Source organism: Carcharhinus amblyrhynchos, chromosome 20 (genome assembly GCF_965287045.1).
Source record: "Carcharhinus amblyrhynchos chromosome 20, sCarAmb.v2.hapA, whole genome shotgun sequence".
In the NCBI taxonomy this organism is placed as follows: Eukaryota; Metazoa; Chordata; class Chondrichthyes; order Carcharhiniformes; family Carcharhinidae; genus Carcharhinus; species Carcharhinus amblyrhynchos.
Genome location: NC_137343.1, coordinates 47,584,423 through 47,604,826, shown reverse-complemented (window position 1 = coordinate 47,604,826; position 20,404 = coordinate 47,584,423). Strand labels below are relative to the sequence as shown.

The 20,404-nt window shown below is 46.4% G+C and overlaps 1 protein-coding gene across 5 annotated transcripts in view; it reads right to left on the bottom strand.

The window, feature by feature from the left end:
* depdc5 (DEP domain containing 5, GATOR1 subcomplex subunit) overlaps positions 1–20,404 on the bottom strand; it is a 157,207-nt gene that overhangs the window by 80,954 nt on the left and 55,849 nt on the right. For all 5 annotated transcript variants that reach the window (XM_080208529.1, XM_080208532.1, XM_080208530.1 and 2 more), the window contains exons 17-24: positions 19,750–19,819; positions 18,257–18,293; positions 14,658–14,784; positions 13,512–13,726; positions 8,361–8,564; positions 7,833–7,968; positions 5,843–5,940; positions 1,724–1,780 (exon numbers count right to left, since the gene is read on the bottom strand). In XM_080208529.1, the coding sequence (XP_080064655.1) occupies positions 1,724–1,780; positions 5,843–5,940; positions 7,833–7,968; positions 8,361–8,564; positions 13,512–13,726; positions 14,658–14,784; positions 18,257–18,293; positions 19,750–19,819 (944 nt within the window). The remainder of the gene's footprint in view (positions 1–1,723; positions 1,781–5,842; positions 5,941–7,832; positions 7,969–8,360; positions 8,565–13,511; positions 13,727–14,657; positions 14,785–18,256; positions 18,294–19,749; positions 19,820–20,404) is intronic.

The window sequence follows — 20,404 nt, the reverse complement described above, 5'->3', positions numbered from 1 at the left end:
CTGTGAGATTTCCCCCTCATTCTTCTAAACTCCAACAAATACAATCTTAATCTCTCCTCATACATCAGTCCTGCCATCCCGGGAATCAGTCTGGTAAACCTTCGCTGCACTCCCTCTATAGCAAGAGCAACCTTTCTCAGATAAGAGACCAAAACTGCAGACAATATTCCAGGTGTGGGCTCACCAAGGCCCTGTATAATTGCAGCAAGACATCCCTGTCGCTATACTCGAATCCTCTCGCTATGAAGGCCAACATACCACTTGCCTTCTTCACCACTTGCTGCACCTGCACGCTTAATTTCAGTGACTGGTTTAAGAGACCACACAAGTCGCGTTGTATGTTCCCCTCTCTCAATCTATAGCCATTTAGATAATAATCTATCTTCTTGTTCTTGCTACCAAAGTGAATAACCTCACACTTACCCACATTATACTGTGTCTACCATGCACTTGCCCACTCACTCAGCTTGTCTAAATCACACTGAATCATCTCTGTATCCTCCTCACAGCTCACCCTCCAACCCAGCTTTGTTTCACCCAAAAACCTGACAATATTACATTTAGTTCCCTCATCTAAATCATTAATATATATTGTGAATAGCTGGGGGTCCCAGCACTGGTCCCTGCAGTAACCTAGTTGTCATCACCTGCCATTCGAAAGAGACCCATTTATTCTCTTTGGTTCCTGTCTACCAACCATCTACCCATCTCAATACACAACCCCCAGTTACGTACACTTTAATTTTACACGCTAATCTCTTATGGGGGACTTTGTCAAAAGCCTTCTGAAAGTCCAAATAAAGCACATCCACTGGCTCCCCCTCATCAACTCTACTACTTACACCCTTGAAGAATTCCAGTAGATTTGTCAAGTATGATTTCCTTTTTATAAATCCATGCTGACACTGTCCAATTCTGCCACTGTTTGCTAAATGCTCTGCTATTAAATCTTTGATAATGGACTCCAGTATTTTCCCCACTACCAACCTCAAACTGATTGGTCCATAATTCCCTTTCTACCTCCCTGTTTAAACAACGGGGTTACATTTACTACCCTCCATTCTGTAGGAACAGTTCCAAAGTCTTTGGAACCTCGGAAGATGACCACCAATGCATCCAGTACTTCTAGGGCCACTTCCTTAAGTACTCTGGGATGTAGATGATCAGGCAGTAGGGATGTATCAGCCTTCAATCCCATCAATTTCCCCAACACCATTACTCTGCTAATACTGATCTGATTCAGTTCCTCCCTCTCACTAAACCACGTGTTCCCCAACATTTTTGGCATGTTGTGTCCTCCCTTGTGAAGGCAAAACCAAGGGATGCATTTAGTTGGTCAGTCATTTCCTTGTTCCCCATTATAAATTTCCCTATTTCTGACTGTAAAAGACCTACATTTGTCTTCACCAATCTTTTTCTCATTATATACCTACAGAAGGTTTTACAGGCAGCTTTTATGAGGTCTATTCTCATACTCTATTTTCCCCTTGTTAATCAGTCCCTTGGTCCTCCTTTGCTGAATTCTGAACTGCTCCCAATCCTCAGGTCTGCTGTTTCTTTCCTGGCTGATTTGTATGCCTCTTCCTTGAATCTAATCCTATCTCTAATCTCCTTTGTAGAGCCTGGTTTGGCCACCTTTCCCATTTTATTTTGCAAAATGAATGAACAGGAATGAACAATTGTTGCAGTTCATCTATGTACTCCCTGAATGTCGATAACTCACTTGGATCGCGGCCAGTAGAAGAGTCCTCGTAGGATGAGGCCTGGTTCAGCGGGGTCCCTGGAACAAAAACAGACATTATCACTCACTTGGACCTGGAGCAGGTGGTGCAGAGTCAGAAGGCAGGGAGGTGTGTAATACTGTGTGTTTTAAAGCTAAAAGTAAAGTTAAAGTTTATTTATTAGCGTCACAAGTAAGGCTTACATTTACATTGCAATAAAGTTATTGCGAAAATCCCCGAGTGACACATTCTGGCACCTGTTCGGGTGGTGTTAAGTTCTCAGCTGGTGTTAAGAACCCAGACCAGAACCCCAAGCTATATTGTGAAGCTAGGCTAGACCCTAATTTTTTTTTATTTTGAGATAAACATGATGAAAGTTGCTTTGCTCTAGGAGTAACTCCGCTGACAAACTAGGAATCTTTTATTAAAACAAGCTTTATTCAGAACACAGTTTACATATAATGCTAACAGAATGAACAGGTTAACTCTTAACTTTTGAGCAATCTTTAAACATGAAAAGAAACAACCCTAATTTCTAACTTATTACTATTTCAGTTCCTATTAAGCAACAGTCTTCCCAGAGACTCAAACCCACTTTAAATATAGTTATCAAACCCAGGCATATTTGCTTTAAATTGGTTATCATTGAATCAACAGTGCAGGAGGAGGCCATTTGACTCATCGAGCCTACACTGACAACAACCTGTCACTAAACCCGACCTGGTGTCTCAGAAGGGGCAATTTTCCAAGATGCCCAATATGTCCAATTGATCCCTGTTTTTTTCAACATATCCTGGCAATCCCAGTATTCCCACTGTATTCTGCCGATTCATAGGAACAGGAATAGGCCATCGCACCTGCCCTGCCATTTGCTACAATCATGGCTTACCACAGAATCATAGAACCTACAATGCAGAAGGCGGTTATTCAGCCCATCGAGTCTGCACTAGCAACAATCCCACCCAGGTCCTATTCCCCACATATTTATCTTCCTAAGCCCCCTGAAATTAAGGGGCAATTTAGAACGGCCAATCCACCTAACCCGTACATCTTTGGAGTGTGGGAGGAAGCTGGAGCACCTGGAGGAAACCCACACAGACACAGGAAGAACATGCAAACTCCAGAGACTGTAGCCCAAGACTGGAATTGAACCTGGGTCCCTGGCACAGAGGTAGCAGTGCGAATCACTGTGCCGCCCGCACAGTTAACAACCTTGAAGCCTTCAAAGAGGTTGTGATTTTCAGAGCAGGCTGTGTCCTTAAACAGCTCAAGCCATCAATTCATTTGAAAAATGGAAATGAAAGGGAAACTGATTCACTACTGCAAACCTAGCTCCTCCCATTAACACAACTCTACATTCACATTCCGAGTTTTTTCCCATTTCTAAACAAAAGCCTATTAGCTCTATCCTAAGTAACCACTACATGGCTAATCTTCCCAGTATGTTTTCCCAACATTGAACAACAAAGAACAACCCAGCACAGGAAACAGGCCCTTCGGCCCAACAAGCCCGCGCCACCATTTTAACATTATGAGTGCCCTCCTCTACCTACGACCTTTGTCTATGCCTATTGGGGAAGGCTGAGGGAAGAATAATTTAGGGACAATTTGTTACACCAATCAGCCTAAGAGCATGTTTTTGTGGTGTGGGAGGAAACTGGAGCACCTGGAGAAAACCCACGCAAGCACAGGGAGAATGTGCAAACTCCCGCAGACACCGGCCCAAATCCATGTATCTGCACAGCAAACAGTGATAGTCACTGAGCTGTCGTGTTGCCCGTCAGATGGTCCAGGACATGCAGACTCCCTGTAAAAATACACAACTTAAGCACTCTAAAGAAACGTGAAATATATAAATAGCACTGTATCATCACACTGGCTTCTAGCCTCACCAACAATGCCACTGCAAGCTTTCTTCTCGCTAAATCACAGAAACCCTACAGTGCAGAAGGCAGCTGTTTGGCACATCAAGTCATGACTGACATATAAGATGATTAGAGGTTTAGATAGGGTGGACAGTGATAGCCTTTTTCCTCGGATGGAGAAAGCTAGCACGAGGGGGCATAGCTTTAAATTAAGGGATGGTAGATATAGGACGGATGTCAGAGGTAGGTTCTTTACCCAGAGGGTGGTGAGGGATTGGAATGCCCTGCCTGCTGCAGTTGTAGATGCGCCTAGTTTGGGGGCATTTAAGAAGTCCCTGGATAGGTTTATGGATGGAAAGGGATTGGTTTAGGTTAGAGGGTCATTGCTTTTTAATCGGTCGGCGCAACATCGTGGGCCGAAGGGCCTGTTCTGCGCTGTAATGTTCTATGTTCTATCCGACAGAGCATCTTAGCCAGCCCTAACTCTGCTCTATTCATGCAAACCCTTGCATTTACCTCAATAATCCTCCCAATGTACAATCTTGCAACATTAGGGGGCAATTTAGCATGGCCAATCCACCTAACCTGCACATTTTTGGACAGGAAAGCAGAGCACCTGGAGGAAACCCACGCAGGCATGGGGAGAATGTGCAGTCTTTGCACAGACAGTCATCCAAGGCCGGAATCGAACCTGGATGCCTGGAGCTTTAATGCTAATCACTGTGCCACTCCGATCTGCAGGTACTAACAGACTGGTCAGTTCTCACAGATAAATCAGACCAAAGAAAACAACATCACAAAGTTCCATCTTCCCAAAACCACTTTATCATATAGTGTTTGTGACACTGGATGATTTTGGCTTGAAACAATGTTTGGAATGAATCATCTCCCCCCCACCCCTCCTCCCCATTGATACAACATGTTCCCCTGGGTCAGACATATCACTGCACTCCAGAATCTCAAACTGCACATGGCTTGTTTGCTACAATGACAGGTAGAGTGGCCCCCGTTGTACTAAACAGGACGGGTTTGGAGCTTCTCTGCTCATTGGCACTGAACAGGCACCCACTTTTTTGTATTTTATATTAAGCAAGCTCCTCTCAGTAATACAATACAGCTGCAACCAGCTGATGTTTTGAAGCAAGGGCCTTATTTCTGGGTCTTTCCCTCTACCTGTCCTGTGTTTGCAGACAGATTCTGACATCAGGCTGAATCCCGGAGTCTGGGTCACCCTGAGCTACATTCATGAAATCTCACCACACGGTGTTAATCAGATAGCGGACTCCAGCGAGTGATTTATTATTGTCCAATGAAATCAGAAACTGCCTGCAGGAGGTTTAATCCAAAATGGTATAGAATCGGGGACCGCATGGCACAGAAAAATTCAGCCTGTTTGCCAATCACTAGTTCAAACTAAAGACTAATCACAAGTTTGTTACTAGCCTGATGTGGGATAGTGCTACTCTTTATTAAACCGAAACCTCCACTGTCCTTCTCCAGGTGCCTGTCTTGTTGCGCTAAATCAACACCACTTTCCTCTCACATGTACACGTACACACACACACACACACACACACACGCACGCACACAACTTGGAATTCTCTTCTGCAAACGGCAATTGATGTTGGATAACTTGTTGAAACTTAAAGCTGTTAGAAAATTAAAGCTGTAAGTGTTAGATTTTTACGTAAATAGAAATATTATGGACATGGTGTAAGCACTGGTATAGGGGGCTAGGATATAGATCAGCCATAACCTCATCGGGTGGCTGGGAGGAGGTCCAAAGGTTCTGTTCAGCTCGTTGAAGTACATTGTGAGTATTATCATGTCCAGTTCTGTATTAGCATGTCACAACTCAACACTTGAAGTCAGTAGTCACGGGAAACAGTGAAAGTGATACTTAAATGAACCTATGGGTGGTACAATGGTTAGCACTGTTGCCTCACAGCACCAGGACCCAGGTTTAATTCCAGCCTTGGATCACTGTCTGTGTGGAGTCTGCCCCGAATCTGGGTTTCCTCCAGGTGCCCCAGTTTCCTCCCACAGTCCAAAAGACGTACGGGTTAGGTTGATTGGCCATGATAAAATGCCCCTTAGTGCCAGGTTGGCTTGTAGGGTAAATGTGTGGGGTCACGGGGATAGGGTGGTTGGTGCAGACTCAATGGACCAAATGGTCTCCCCTTCTGCACTGTAGAATTCGATGAACATAAAGACAGATCAAGAAGAGAACAAGCTCCAGGCCTTTCCTATTCTCACCTGCACTGTGGCTGCTGGCAGGACTTGTGGCAAACTCCTCCACTCCTGTACACCCCAGGAAAGATAGATTATCGACAGCCTGCTTGGCAGTGCTCCGCCTGCAGAGAAGAGATACACACCAGGGATACATCACAATAAGCAGCAGGAACTCTCAAACGCTATACATTCAGAATCGTCATCTTACTATCACTTTTTAATTTTGATCAAAGTCGAAAATGCCTTGCCAGATGGAAGACAGGCTGTGATTAGAAATTCCTGGAGAGGTAAAGGACAAAAGTGACAAGATCGCAAACACTGGCTTTCCAGCCAAGATTCAGGATGTTAGACATCACACGGATCACACTGTAATTCTAGGAATGGATAAATTGTAAACTGTATTCTTTACTGTCAACGCTAATTAAACCAACTTTAGAAGTCATGGCCTGCCAAAGTTTAGACTAACCATCCATGATTAAAAACCCTGAACCACAGCTTAGGATAAAGGAGAGGCACAGACTTAACAAAAGGTGTTTGAGGGAGGATCAGTGTCCTGGCCCTGTCTCTCTCCCATATCCTGTTTCTGTTCACTGATCCCACCCAGCCAGTGGGATAGACATCGTCTGTAGCTCTCTCGCGCCGTGAAGGTCCATTCCGATCAGATCACAAATGAGGAAGAATGGGCTGTTACATTCTTGTCCGTTTGTGCAACTGTGTAAATAGCAACAAATCTTATCTACCCGCCCATCCCAAAAGTGAAGGCAGTTCTTCTGGGTCTTACCGCAGATCAGTGATGAGCAATAGGTGATGCTGCATACCTTCCTCATACAGCTATCTGTAACCGCGTGTACTTGTGATTTTCTGTGAACTCTGACTCACAGCGGTCAAAACAATGCAGCCTGTCCATGAAGCAAACCTTTCCACAGCTTCACCATTGCTAATCTGCTATGGGTTACATCTGGGGCACCCTTGAACAATCAGGTATGTCTCTTCAATGGGGAAAGCCCCTTTACTTTGGCAGCATCCCTTTCCCAGGGGCATCCCTGTACTGGGACTGTCCCCGTAACCGGAAAAGTCCCTTCAACAGGAAAATCCTCTTTACCAGCAATGTCCCCTTAATGGGAAAAGCCCTTTATTGGGGGCATTTCCCATTAGCGGAAGCATCCCCTTTATGAAACTTTGTGGATCGCACCTCGGGTCTGGAGTCTAGAGTCTATAATAGAGGCTGGCTCCAGTGCGGTACACAACGCTACATTCTGGGAGCTAATATCTCTGAAATCAGACATTCAGCTCAAGCTGAATCTGCCCTGCCAAATGGACAAAGATAACTCAGTGGCACTATCCGGGAGACCCGGCCAACATTCCTTTCTTAAATATCCGCAGCACAAACTGGATTAACTTTGATCCAAGATAAATGCAAAATGCTGCAGACGCTGGAATCTGAAACAAAAAAAGAAAATGCTGGAAAATCTCAGTCGGTCTGACAGCATCTACGGAAAGAGAATACAGCCAACGATTCGGGTCTGGATAACTAAAGGGTCATCCAGATTCGAAACACTGGCTCTACTCTCTCTCCACAGATGCTGTCAGACCTCTGCTTTTGTTAACTTTGACCTAATTTGCTACGTGAGAGAGTTTGCTGTATTCAATCCGATTGCTGCGTTTCCGATGTAACAATCACTGTTTACAATTCACATCTCCAAAGATGTGTGGGATAGGTGGATTGGCCATGCTAAATTACCCCTTAGTGTCTGAGGGACCAGCTAGGGTAAATGCATGGGGGTAGGGTCTGGGTGGGACTGTGGTCGGTGCTGGCTCGAGTGGCTTCCTTCTGCACTGTAGGGATTCTATGACCTCATTCATAACTTCAGACACATTTCAGGATATCCGGAGAACGATCTGCTGCTGCTAATGGTACGAGGTAAACAGGAGAGAGAGGAAGAATGGCTGGGTGCGCGCCAATGTTTCTAGTTGCTGATGCACCACAACATGGGTTTGTCTCATCCAAGCCAACCTGCCAGTTGCTTCATGGTACGCCAGCTCCAGCAGCTCTGCGGAGGAGTGGGTGGGATCTCGCATGCTGCTTCCCTGGAGCTCTGCCATATGCTGCCTGGTCTGGTGATGGATCTGGATCGCCTCTCCAGAGGGACCTGCAAGGAGAATGTACAGTCACACTGAGCACCATGGCAACCCCACACACACACACACACAAACCCCAGCTAACTCACATCGCCAGGAAGGAAGTGATTTCATCCAGTTTGAAGTTTAACGTGCTGCTTTGATTCTGGTGATGGCAGTTTTGCCTCTGAGTCAGGAAGACATGGGCCGTTTGGGGATTGCGCCCCTCATTTTGGGCAGTGAGGTGGCACAGTGGCTAGCGCTGCTGCCTCACAGCACCAGGGACCCGGGTTCAATTCCAGCCTTGGGTGACTGTGTGTGCGGAGTCTGTATGTTCCCCACACCCCACATACACCCACACCCCCCACCCCCCCCTCCCCAATTCATTGCCCTGCCCACTGAGCTGCCAGTCTGTCTGACTTACCCACTGGGAAGGTGTGCATCCACCTCCTCCTGTTAGATGTCAGCTTCATTGGCATCCGGGAAGGTGCAAAGGGATTAATGAGTGCCCGCTGAGGGGTGTATCCGCCTGGTCGAATGTGAAGCATTGACTCAGCACTGCCCACATGGAAGCGCCCTGGGGCACTGGAATCCCTCTGCTGCGAATCGATCATTCTCTCCAGGATATCTGCAACGTCAGACTCAGAATCAACACAACTAACAGATTGTGGACAGTTAGCAAGGCAACGTTAACCTGCACTCCACGTGTGCACACGCCCCCTCCGCCCCCCAGTCAGGTAGGTGCTCAAATGGAGAGTAACACTGGAGAGAGCGTAATGTGAACTGTCAGTAATCTCACTCCAGTGTACAAAAAAACTGTGTCTTTGTTTTATCTCCACTGATCAGCATGAAACCAGTTAGCGGGTAAAACTGCCATTCCAGCCCATCCTGCAGCTTTCTGCCCATTAATACTTACCCCCAGGCTTCAATTCTTCTCAAGGACACTTCACAACCCTCCCTCCTCCCTCACCCCCCCCTCACCCTCCGAGCCCCTCACTGCTATCCCCTTACATTTTACCCGTCACTGCCACCCTCCCTCTCCCCCTTGCTATCACTCCCCCCACCCTCACTGCCACACAACATTCCCCCTCCCAGGCCTGTGTTGCTGCAGCGGGACGTGTAAATATATCGCTATTTTTAATGTATTTTCAGGGGTGGTTTTTAGCTCAGTGAAGAAACTAACCTTTGTTTGAAACTTGAGGAAGACAGTCAGACTGAGTTCTTTGCAATCAGCACCTAAACAGTTAATCACATCGACTGAGCAGGCACATATTCACCCCCAGAAATTAACGACAAACCTGAGACGATCAACTGGGGGAAAACAGTGGGGAGGGGGTGGGGGAGCTTCCTCACAGGGTCACTACAATAGGGACTGTGAAAACCCCAATAGTCCAAGAGCACTGTGAGGTCTGAAGGAGCGGCAGCATTCTGAGAGCAGGCTGAGTGTGCCGAGGTGGTGTGAGCTTTCAAAGGCTCCAACATTAGAACCGATTCAAAAGATCACCCACAACTAGATGGCCTGTGCCCTCCTCAACAATCTTGCTGCTAATTCGCTCACTGGCTGACACGGAAACCAGACAAGTGTAGGCCAGCGGGTCAGTGTTTGCTAGTTTTAGCTGAGAGGGAGCCAGAGCTCTTCAATACATGTGAGGTGGTCTGGGGTGGGGATTCTAGTCTCGAGAAACCATTGCACTAGGTTCCAAAGTACAGACTTTATTCTTTATTGTGACTGTTCCAGAGCCTGAAAAACTCTCAACATTGAGGAGTAAGACAGCATTTCTTTCAATGTGGCTGTGACCTTTTCTAGTTGGTATCTCCTGAGAGGCAGACTTTATTTTTATTATATTCATTCACTGGCTAGGTCAGCATTTATTGCCCATCCCTAACTGCCTTTGGGAAGGTGGTGGTGAGCTGTCTTCTTGAACTGCCTTAGTCCCTGAGGTGTAGGTATACCCACAGTGCTCTTAGGGAGGAAGTTCTAGAATCTGACTCAGTGAAGGAACAACGATATATTTCCAAGGCAGGATGGTGAGTGGTTTGAAGGATAATCTCCAAGTGCTGGTGTTCCCCTGTGTCTGCTGCTCTTGGCTTGCCAGCTGGTAGTGGTCATGGGTTTGGAAGGTGCTGCCTAAGGAGCCTTGGTGAATTCTTGCTGTATATCTTGTAGATGGTACACACTGCTGCTACTGTGCGTTGGTAGTGGAGGGATTGAATGTTCATGGAAGGGGTACCAGTTAAGAGAGTTACTTTATCTTGAATGATGTTGAGCTTCTTGAGTGTTGTGGAGCCGCACTCATCCAGGAAAGTGGGAATTATTCCATCACACTCTTGACTTGTGTCTTGTAGAGGGTGGGCAGGCTTTGGGGAGTCAGGAGGTGAGTTCCTTGTCACAGGATTCATGCCTCTGACCTGCTATTGTATTAATATGGCTAGTCCAGTTCGGTTTCTGATCAATGATGCTGACAGTGGAGGATTCAGTAATTGGTCAACCCAAGCCTGGACACTGTTGAGGTCTTGCTGCATTTGGACATGGACTGCTTCACTATCTAAGGAGCTGTGAATAGTTCTGAACATGTACATCGCCATTTCTGACCATATATTGGAGGGAGGGTCATTGTTGAAGCAGCTGAAGATGGTTGGACCCAGGACACAACCCTGAGGGACTCCTACACTGGTGTCCTGGAGATGAGATGATTGACCCCCCCCCCGGCCAATAGCCTCTTCGCTTGTGCCAGGTATGCCTTCAAACAGTGGAACGTTTCCCAGAGTCCCATATTATTATAATTTCAATGGTCCTTTCCTACGAGAGGTTCAGTGTGGCTTGCTCTTGCATTCCTGCTGTGGAGACCGGGTAGATCTCCAACCAGGAGGAACTCTCTCTGTTTGTGTCTTCACTCAATGTTGACCCAAATGACTTGGGTCATGAGTTGGATCACTGTCTGAGTGGAGTTTGCATGTTCTCCCTGTGTCTGTGTTTCCCCCCCGATGCTCCGGCTTCCTCCCACACTCCAAAGATGTGTGGGTTAGTTGAATTGGCCATGGTAAATTGCTCCTTAGTGTCTAAATATGTGTAGGTTAGGGGGATTAGCAGGGGGATTAAATGGATGAGATTATGGAGGTAGGTTGCGGGGCATGGGCTTGGGAAGATGCTCTGTCAGAGAGTTGGTGCAGACTCAGTGGGCTGAATGGCCTCCTTCTAGACTGTCGGGTTTCTCAGTGAGTGCAGACTGAGGATCAAAGGTAAAGACAGGAAGCAGAGGTATGAGCATGGGTACTGTTATCAAGTATTGCGACAGTGGTATATTTTCAATAAAGATACTTGTTCCCAGCTCATACAGGCATGTGGGTATTTCTAATACAAGCGTGATCATAGAACTGGCCTAACAAACAAACAACAGCCTACACTGACTGTCCCAATAGAGACATTTCTACAGGAAGGGTACCTGTTGTGAAAATGAATTCAAATGAATTCCAACTTCCTTTTCCTGCCAATTGCCAAGTTGATGAGTATCATTGCGACCCTACATTGTGATCTGGTGTAGGTTGGTAAGCAAGGGGTTGATAGACTGTTGGGTAATAGGCGGGATGCAGATTTGAAGCAACAGTCAGATCAGTCATGATCTTAATAAATGGTGAAGCAGGCTAGGGGGACAGAGGGGTAGAAAACTCTGTGATTTTTATAAATGACCTGGATGAGGAAGTGGAGGGATGGGTTGGTAAGTTTGCCGATGACACGAAGGTTGGAGGTGTTGTGGATAGTTTGGAGGGATGACAGAAGTTGCAAAGAGACATAGATAGGATGCAAGACTGGGCGGAGAAGTGGCAGATGGACTTCAGCCCAGATAAGTGTGTGGTGGTTCATTCTGGCAGGTCAAATGGGATGAAGGAATATCATATTAAAGGGTAAGACTCTTAGCAGCGTGGAAGGTCAGAAGGATGTTGGGGTCCGGATTCATAGGGCTCTCAAATCGGCTTCGCAGGTAGAGGATGTAGTTAAGGTGCATGGGATACTGGCCTTCAATCGAGGAACTGAGTTTAGGAGTCAGGAGATAATGCTGCAGCTGTATAAGACCCTGGTCAGATCTTTCTTGGAACGTTGTGCACAGTTCTGGTCACCTCATTGCAGGAAGGATGTGGAAGCCATTGAAAGGGTGCAGAGGAGACTTACAAGGATGTTGCCTGGATTGGGTGGCATGCCTTATGAGGATAGGTTGAGAGAGCTCGGTCTTTTCTCCTGAGAGAGAGATGAAGGATGAGAGGTGACCTAGTCAAGGTATAGAAGATGTTGAGAGGTATAGATCGGGTGGATTCTCAGAGGCTTTTTCCCACGCCTGAAATGGCTGCCACAAGAGGACACAGGTTTAGGGTGCTGGGGAGTAGGTACAGAGGAAACGTCAGGGGTAAGTTTTTCACTCAGAGGATGGTGGGTGAGTGGAATTCACTGCCGGCGGTGGTGGTGGAGGCGGATTTGAAAAGATTGAGAGACTTCTGGATGAGTACCCGGGACTTAATAAGATAGAGGGTTATAGGTAGGGATATGTTTGGTGCAACTCGAGGGCCGAAGGGCCTGTTTGTGCTGTAGTTTTTCTATGTTCTAATGGCTTCCTCCTTCTCTTGGCTTGTATGTTCAATAACTTGCTTACACTCAGGGTGCCAGATCTGGGGTTACCATTGACCAGAAACTCAACTGGACTCACCACATAAACACAGTGGCTACAAGAGCAGGTCAGAGGCTAGGAATACTGCGGTAAGTAACTCACCTCCTGACGCCCCAAAGTCTGTCCATCATCTACAAGGCACAAATCAGGGGTGTGATGGAATTCTTCCCACTTGCCTGGATGAGTGCAGCTCCAACAACACTCAGGAAACTTGACACCATCCAGGACAAAGCAGCCCACTTGATTGGCACCACATCCACAAACATCCATTCCCTCATCACCAACGCTCAGTAGCAGCAGTCTGTACTATCTACAAGATGCACTGCAACAATTCACCAAAAGTCCTTAGACAGCACCTTCCAAACACACGACCACTTCTATCTGGAAGGACAGAGCAGCAGATAAATGGGAACACCACTATCTGCAAGTTCCCCTCCAAGCCACTCACCTCCTCACTTGGAAATATATTACCGTTCCTTCACAGTCGCTGGGTCAAAATCCTGGAATTCCCTCCCTGATGGCATTGTGGGTCAACCCACAGAACATGCACTGCAGCAATTCAAGAAGGCAGCTCACCATCACCTTCTCAAGGGCAACGAGGGATGGGCAATAAACGCTGGCCAGCCATGAGTGAATAAAAAAAAAAATTTGCTTGACAACAAACATCAAGGGTGCACAATACCAAAGTACCCCCGAGATCACTGGAACTCCAGAACAGCTTCCTGTTCTGTTTAACACTGGGAGTTGCACCTCAGCCCAGGCTTTCAGCGCTGGGACTCATTGAAGAGAAAGTAGTAAATTGCAAAGGGTTGTGGAGAAGTCGGAGGCTACCCCTTCCCCGTGCTCAGTCCCCCCACCCCACCCTGCACAACATACAGCGCCCAGGAGAAAATACAAAACTGCAGTCTGTTCCTTACCCCTGGTGCTGGTGTACCCCAGGGAGCTGCTAACTTCATACTGGTGGAGGTGAGGCCGCGGGATCAGAAGGATATTTGAAATCTTGCCGAGGGAGCTGTCGTCAGAGGCCTGACTCCTGACCTCCTCCAGGGGCAGGGTCCCCCTGTGGTGGGGCGGGCTGTTCGAGACGTCGTAGGAGCTGGAACTTTTCCTGGTGTGGCTTTCTCGAACAGGCCTGAGGTCAGAGACAATGAATGGAGATCAGCACACATTATCGCTCAGACAGCGCCAACCATCATAACTGCAAGGAACAAAAGAATGGAAATTTCATAACCTCCTAACAGGCAGGACACAAAGAAATGTGACAGCATCGTGACGGAATACCATCACTCAACAATCCCATCATCAACAATCCCCACACAGCTCGTGACTTGTGGGGAATGTCCAGGTCAGGGAGGTTAACAAGAATGTTACCAGAGTTAAAAAGGTGTAGCTATGAGGAGAGAGTGGATAGATTGGGGTTATTTTCCTTGGAACAAGAAGGCTGAGAGATGACTTGATAGAAGTGTACAAGATTATGAGAGGTAGAGACAAAGTGGACAGGTTAAATTGTTTCCCTTGGTGGAGAATTTGAGAACCGGGGATATAGATTTAAGGTAAGTGACAGGTGGTGTAGAGAGGACATGAAGAAGAACTTTTATACACAAAGGGTGGTGGGTGTCTGGAATTCATTTCCTGAGTTGGTGGTGGAGGCAGAGACCCTAAACGCTTTTAAGAAGTACCTGGGTTTGCAGGGCTAAGGGCCAGGTGCAGTAAAGTGGGATTAGAAAGGGCACCTGAGTGTCCTCGGGCTGGCACGGACAAGATGGGCTGAATGGCTTCCTTCTGTGCTATAACTTTGCTATGGTTCGATGGATGCCATAAAAAAAGCAAACATCAGTGGATGAGTTAGCCAGGTTATTTATATCCTACTTCCTGTCATCTGACTGCATAAAAGTTGATAGATAAATGCAAGCTGTTGTTGCAGATCAACACCGCAAAGGGTTAGAAGCAGCAAATAGCTGCTCAATAGTCTGTGACAGAGGAGCCGCGAAACTCAAGGAGGAAATTACATCAAGGGTACATCTTCGACCGCAGACATCTCCTGGAACCAATGGAAAACTCACCTGAAGGAGGTGGGCCGCTGGACTCGAGATGGACCAGGCAACCGGAATACCTGAGCATCATACGCATCGTAATCCACCTGGATTGGGAGGCTATTCTCAGAGTCCTTTGGACTGCTGGCCCCAATCGCTAAGGAGGAAGAAATGCACCAGTTAATAAATGGCAAATATTTCAGTATTTTCCGAGGTTGTGGGAACTCCGAATACAGGATCACAATATTGCTGCCAATATCACATATAATTCCTTAAGGGACCTACAGAATGCCCTATTGCACCAAGTCACAAAGCTGGCAGCAAGCTTCAGCTCACAAGCTTTTGAAATATTTATGTTCTGACCACCAAGATAAAAATAGAACTCTGTAACAGTGAGTTCAGGTGTGAGTCTTATTAAAGTTCTGTATTACTGGGCAACTGGATAAGATTCAGGCATTCAAAGCAAAACCTCCCAACTGAAATACTTCCACTATGATGAAAAAGAGAGACAGATTCACCCTGATTCCTCTGTTAGGGTTTGCAGCCACTGATACAGCATTCAGAGAGTAAGGGAGAGTCAGACCGTAAGCAAGACTGAGAGTGAGACCAACGGAGAATGAGTGAAAGCGAGAGCAGAGGAAGAGAGGGATTGAGAATGGGGCGAGAGGGACAGAGAAAGCGAGAGCGGAGAGAGAGAGTGGGAGCGACAGTGGAGTAAGTGAGGACAAGAACAGGCAAGAGTGAGATGAGAGTGTGGGCAAGGGTGAGAGTGAGGGCAACAGTGAGAGAAAGATTAAGCAAGATTGATGACAACAGCAAACAAAAGCGAGCGCAACCTGGACGGCACGGTGGCACAGTGGTTAGCACTGCTGTCTCACAGCGCCAGAAACTCGGGCTCGATTCCCAGCTTGGGGCATTGTCTGTGTGGAGTTTACACATTCTCCCCGTGTCTGTGTGGGTTTCCTCCCACAGTTCAAAAGATGTGCGGGTTAGGTGCATTGGCCATGCTAAATTCTCCCTCAGTGTACCTGAACAAACGTCTGAGCATGGCAACTAGGGGATTGTCATAGTAACTTTATTGCAGTATTAATGTAAACCTTACTTGTGATACTAATAAATAAACTTTAAGCTTACACTGAACCCATGCAGACATGGGGAGAATATGCAGACTCCACACACTGACCCAAGCTGGGAATCAAACTCCGGTCCCTGGCGCTGTGAGGCAGTGCCAACCAAAGTAGAAGTACTAAATTTAAAGTTTATTAGTCACAAGTTACATTAACACTGCAATGAAGTTACTGTTAAATTCCCCTAGTTACCACAATCCGGCGCCTGTTCGGGTCAATGCATCTAACCACTGTGCCACCTGTGACACAAATAAATAAACTTTAAACAGAAGCAAAAGGAAGCACAAGGAAAGAAAGTAGGAGCAAGTGTGACCACAAGAGAGCAGAGGAGGGCGCCAGTCTACGGGTCTGAGCAGCACATTCTGAAGTTACGCTGATGCTCCTGAGCGCGCGCTGGGGGTATCAGCTTCCCGTACAGTCTGACAGTCAGCACCCGCACAACATCATGTAACAAAAACAGAGAAAACTGGAATCACGCCAGTCAGGCAGTACGTGAGAGGAGGAAACGGCAGAGTGCGCACTTCAGGTCAGCTACAAAGTCAATCACACCTTTGTCTCTCGCTGACCTGCAGAATGTTTCCTACATTTTGGGTTGTTTATTTCAGATTTTCAGCTTCGTGGAATCCACAGTGAGAAAGGTTCTGCACTAAAACTATTCCCGGTGGGATTACAACTGGTTACTGTGTGATTCTGGTGTGCAGAGACCTGCTCCCACTCGCATGGTTACTGCACAATACAAATCAACTAACTGGCCTCAAATCTGAGAGAATGACTACATTCAAACAAGCACACTACATACACATTCTCCTGCAAACCATCATATAGTCATCTCAAATCCATGGTGAACACTGAGGTCACAAAACATCAATATTATGTTCACCATATATTAATGATATGAAGTAGTTTCAGCAACAAGAGAAAAACTCCAAATACAATATCTCTCACCCTACATACAGATTTTATAATATATGCTGGAGAATACAATTGTCAGTTCTATTATAATCCTAGTGCTAAACTGATTCTTAACCAATTCAGAGTTTTCTGCTGATGGCCAAGGATATTCCCTGAAGCAAACAGGCGTTTTGGAACTCACTCCCAAGTGGCTGTTAATTCAGATCCATCACAAACCAAGTGATGATTGGATCAGAGCACAGGTTTATAGTGGGCACTGGATGGCGTTGTTGATTAACACAATGCTCACACTCTCTCTCTCTCTTCGCTGGCTGCCAGAGAAACGAGTTTGGGTGGAGTCAAATCCAATTCCCAGAGGGTACAAACTCCCAGCGTCAACTAGTACTGAAGTGGCAGTCTCACTCCCGAGGAGCCACTGGGGTGGCAGGGTCGGAAACGCAGACAGATGTAGCAAGGATGTTCTGTAAGGGGTGAGGGAAGTGGATTACGTCCCACTTAAGGGCACATAATCCTGAATATGGGAACTAAAAAAAAAAACACCAAATGTTTCTTTCTTTACAAATAAATTATTTCAGAGATCTCTCTACTTTTCGCTGCTCCTATTTTGAGAGCTATCAATGCACAGACACAGGTAGCTTCCTTGTTACTCACCCAGATGGCTAGAATTCATTGTGACAATCAATGCTAGCATGTTATTTGTCAATTTACCACTAAATCCCACACTGTCCGCACTCGACATCTATGTGCTGGTATTTTCAGAGCAGGAATTAACACATCGGACACAGAAAACCTCTCAGCTTTTCCCGCCTCTCACACACAGGGGTCCTCTCATCACCACCTTGGCTCAGTCGGCACAGAACAGGAATCCAATCCGGACCACTGGGATGCAAGAACCCATATTACTTGGTTCATTCCACTCTTGTCCAGGAAAGGATGAGCCTCAGTTTAGGTTGCCAGCTGTCCGGGATTGGCCTGAGGTCTCCATGCATTGGAAGACTAAATTCCAAAATTTAGTGGCAGTGGCCTTGGAGAAAAACGAGCCCCCTATGATTTATATCCATTTATTAGTGATAAAAGTATTGGAGTTGGGGATTAAAGGTTCCATCACTAACAGTCAAGACTAATCAAGGTGAGTAACAGGGTCTGTTCAATCTCAAATCAGTGTGAAAAACTGGGTCAAAGGTGAAAGTGCATGTGCGTGTCAGCCTGTGTGCGTGTCTGCGTATGTTGTCTGTGTCTCTGCACGCGTATGTGTCTCTGTCTGCATGTGTCTGCGTCCATGTGAGTTTCTACACGTGAGTCTGTGTGTGCTTGCACGTGAGAGTGTGTGAGCAGCGTGCTTCAAGCCAGGAGATCAACTTATGAAACCTCCAGGCAGCCATCCAGCAGAGTTCTAAACTTAAAGGCAACAGGATTATTGACCAGGAGAAAGGTAAAAAATCCAAAAGCAATCCCTCCCACAGGAACCCAAGGAGCCTCCAACATAACAACACGACCAGTATATCACTGCCAGGGCCCACTACCCAACTTCAACAAGGGCATTGCTGTCTCCATGACAATGGGAGGGTACGAGCTGATGCGACAACTTACTGTTATCTTTATTATTCTTGCCTTTCTCTGCTGGTGCCTAGAAACACAAAGAGCAGATGTAAGACAGACTGCGGACTTGAATAACCTTGGCACAAATCAAAATCCAAAAGTTGTGCAAGACACTGAGAATCAAATTTCACATTTAGCAAATGGGCTAAACAAACACAGAACAAAAAGAAGATAAACTGCCATTCTTGGAAATGAAACAAAAAAGTTGGGTCAGACAAGTTCCTCTACGAGGGTACACCAAGGCACAGTGACAAGCACTTCTGCCTCTCAGTGCCAGGGATCCAGGTTCAATTCCGAGCTCAGATCACTGTCTGTGTGGAGTTTGCACATTCTCCCCATGTCTGCGTGGGTTTCCTCCGGCTGCTCCGGTTTCCTTCCACAGTCCAAAGATGAGTGGGTTAGGTTGATTGGCCATGCTAAATTGCCCCTTATTGTCAAGGGGATTTTTTAAGTTTTAATTATTAGTGTCATAAGTAGGTTTACATTAACACTGCAATGAAGTTACTGTGAAAATCCCCTAGTTGTCAAACTTTGGTGCCTGTTTGGGTACACTGAGGGAGAATTTAGCAAAGCAATGCACTGAACCAGCATGCCTTTCAGACTGTGGGAAGAAACTGGTGTACCCGGAGAAAACCCATGCAGATACGGGGAGAATGTTCAGACTCCACACGGTTAGGGACCCAAGCTAGGAATCGAACCCGGGTCCCTGGAGCTGTGAGGCAGCAGTGCTAACTACTGTGCCACCATGCTTAGCAGGGTAAATACGCAGGGCTACGGGGTTATTGTCAGTGCAGAATAGATGAATGGCCTCTATCTGCACTGTAGGAAATCTTTGAACAGTTAGACTGGGGATTGTGTAATTCTCCCAACTGCACAGGGAATGCAATTGCACTAAATAGATTTTATAAAGACTAGTGAATGCAAGATGAGATTAATCCTTTTTAAATCCTTTTCACTGTATACCAATACATGAGGCTATAATTAATCAAATCAAAAAACGCTGGACTAGAATAATCCAAAGCCAGGACTACAACAAACATTTTATACGACTGGCCCATCTACATTATCCATGATGATTACATCTCAGTCAGGTGCTGGGAAGTTCCACAGGGAAGTGCTGAACAGAAGTCAGTAAACCTGGCTACACTTTCCCTGACAACGCAGTAACCTGCAGCCCTGCTCAGACTAACTGAGCACAGCTCAGAACCAGGATCTAATCGGGAACCTTCTATCTAGTCTGTGTGTCATTCTGTTATATTAAATGCTGGTTCCAGACGGTGGCCCTCTGAGGAACGCTCTTAATGTCGCTGAATTAGAAATAATTGTGGAGAACAAAGCTATGCATCATATACACAAACAGCCAACACAAAGCTGCCACCCCTCACTTTGGATGAATAATGGCAGGCTTTAATAGCAGCCAGGAGCTAATAACTATCATTTTTCAAACACGACCACAGTGCATCTTCAACCAGGCCTCAACTCACCTTCCTTGCTGCAAGTTTAATGCGAGGAGTGAAACTATTATAATATAACTGACTCTTGGACGTGTAGAAGCTGCAAATAAAGCAATGAGACTGGGTCAGTCCAACAGGAATCTGCCCACAATGTGGACACTGATTCCAAACACCAAATAAAAACATATACTTTTTTTTTAAAACATTACGAACGGCTCACAGGATTGAGTTCATCATCGGAAACGTTGACCAGCACGAGGCTGACTTCATCCCCCTTTCCACTCTCTCTGCCTCGGATCTGTGGCGCGTCACATCAATCCATGGAAGTGGGAGGGTGGAAAGATTGCAATGATTATCAATTTGGGAGAAGACAGAGATCCCGCAGCAAAATGATTTGGAGGAGGATTGAGGGCAGCCGCGGCCACATTTCTTATCGACGCGAACAGGCTGATTTCCGCCTGGAGAAGTCCAGAGACAAAAGTAAAAATCAGCTCTCCAATTCCCTCTCTCTCATTCTACCCCACTCTCTAACTCACTCATTTCCTATGTTACAACAGCGAGTGCATCTCCAAAAAGAACTCAGTGGCTGTCATGTTCTTTGAGATGTTTAGTGGTTGCAAAAAGCAGGGAGGCAGTGGTGTTGTTACTGGACTAGTAATGCAGAGACCCAGGGTAATGCTCTGGG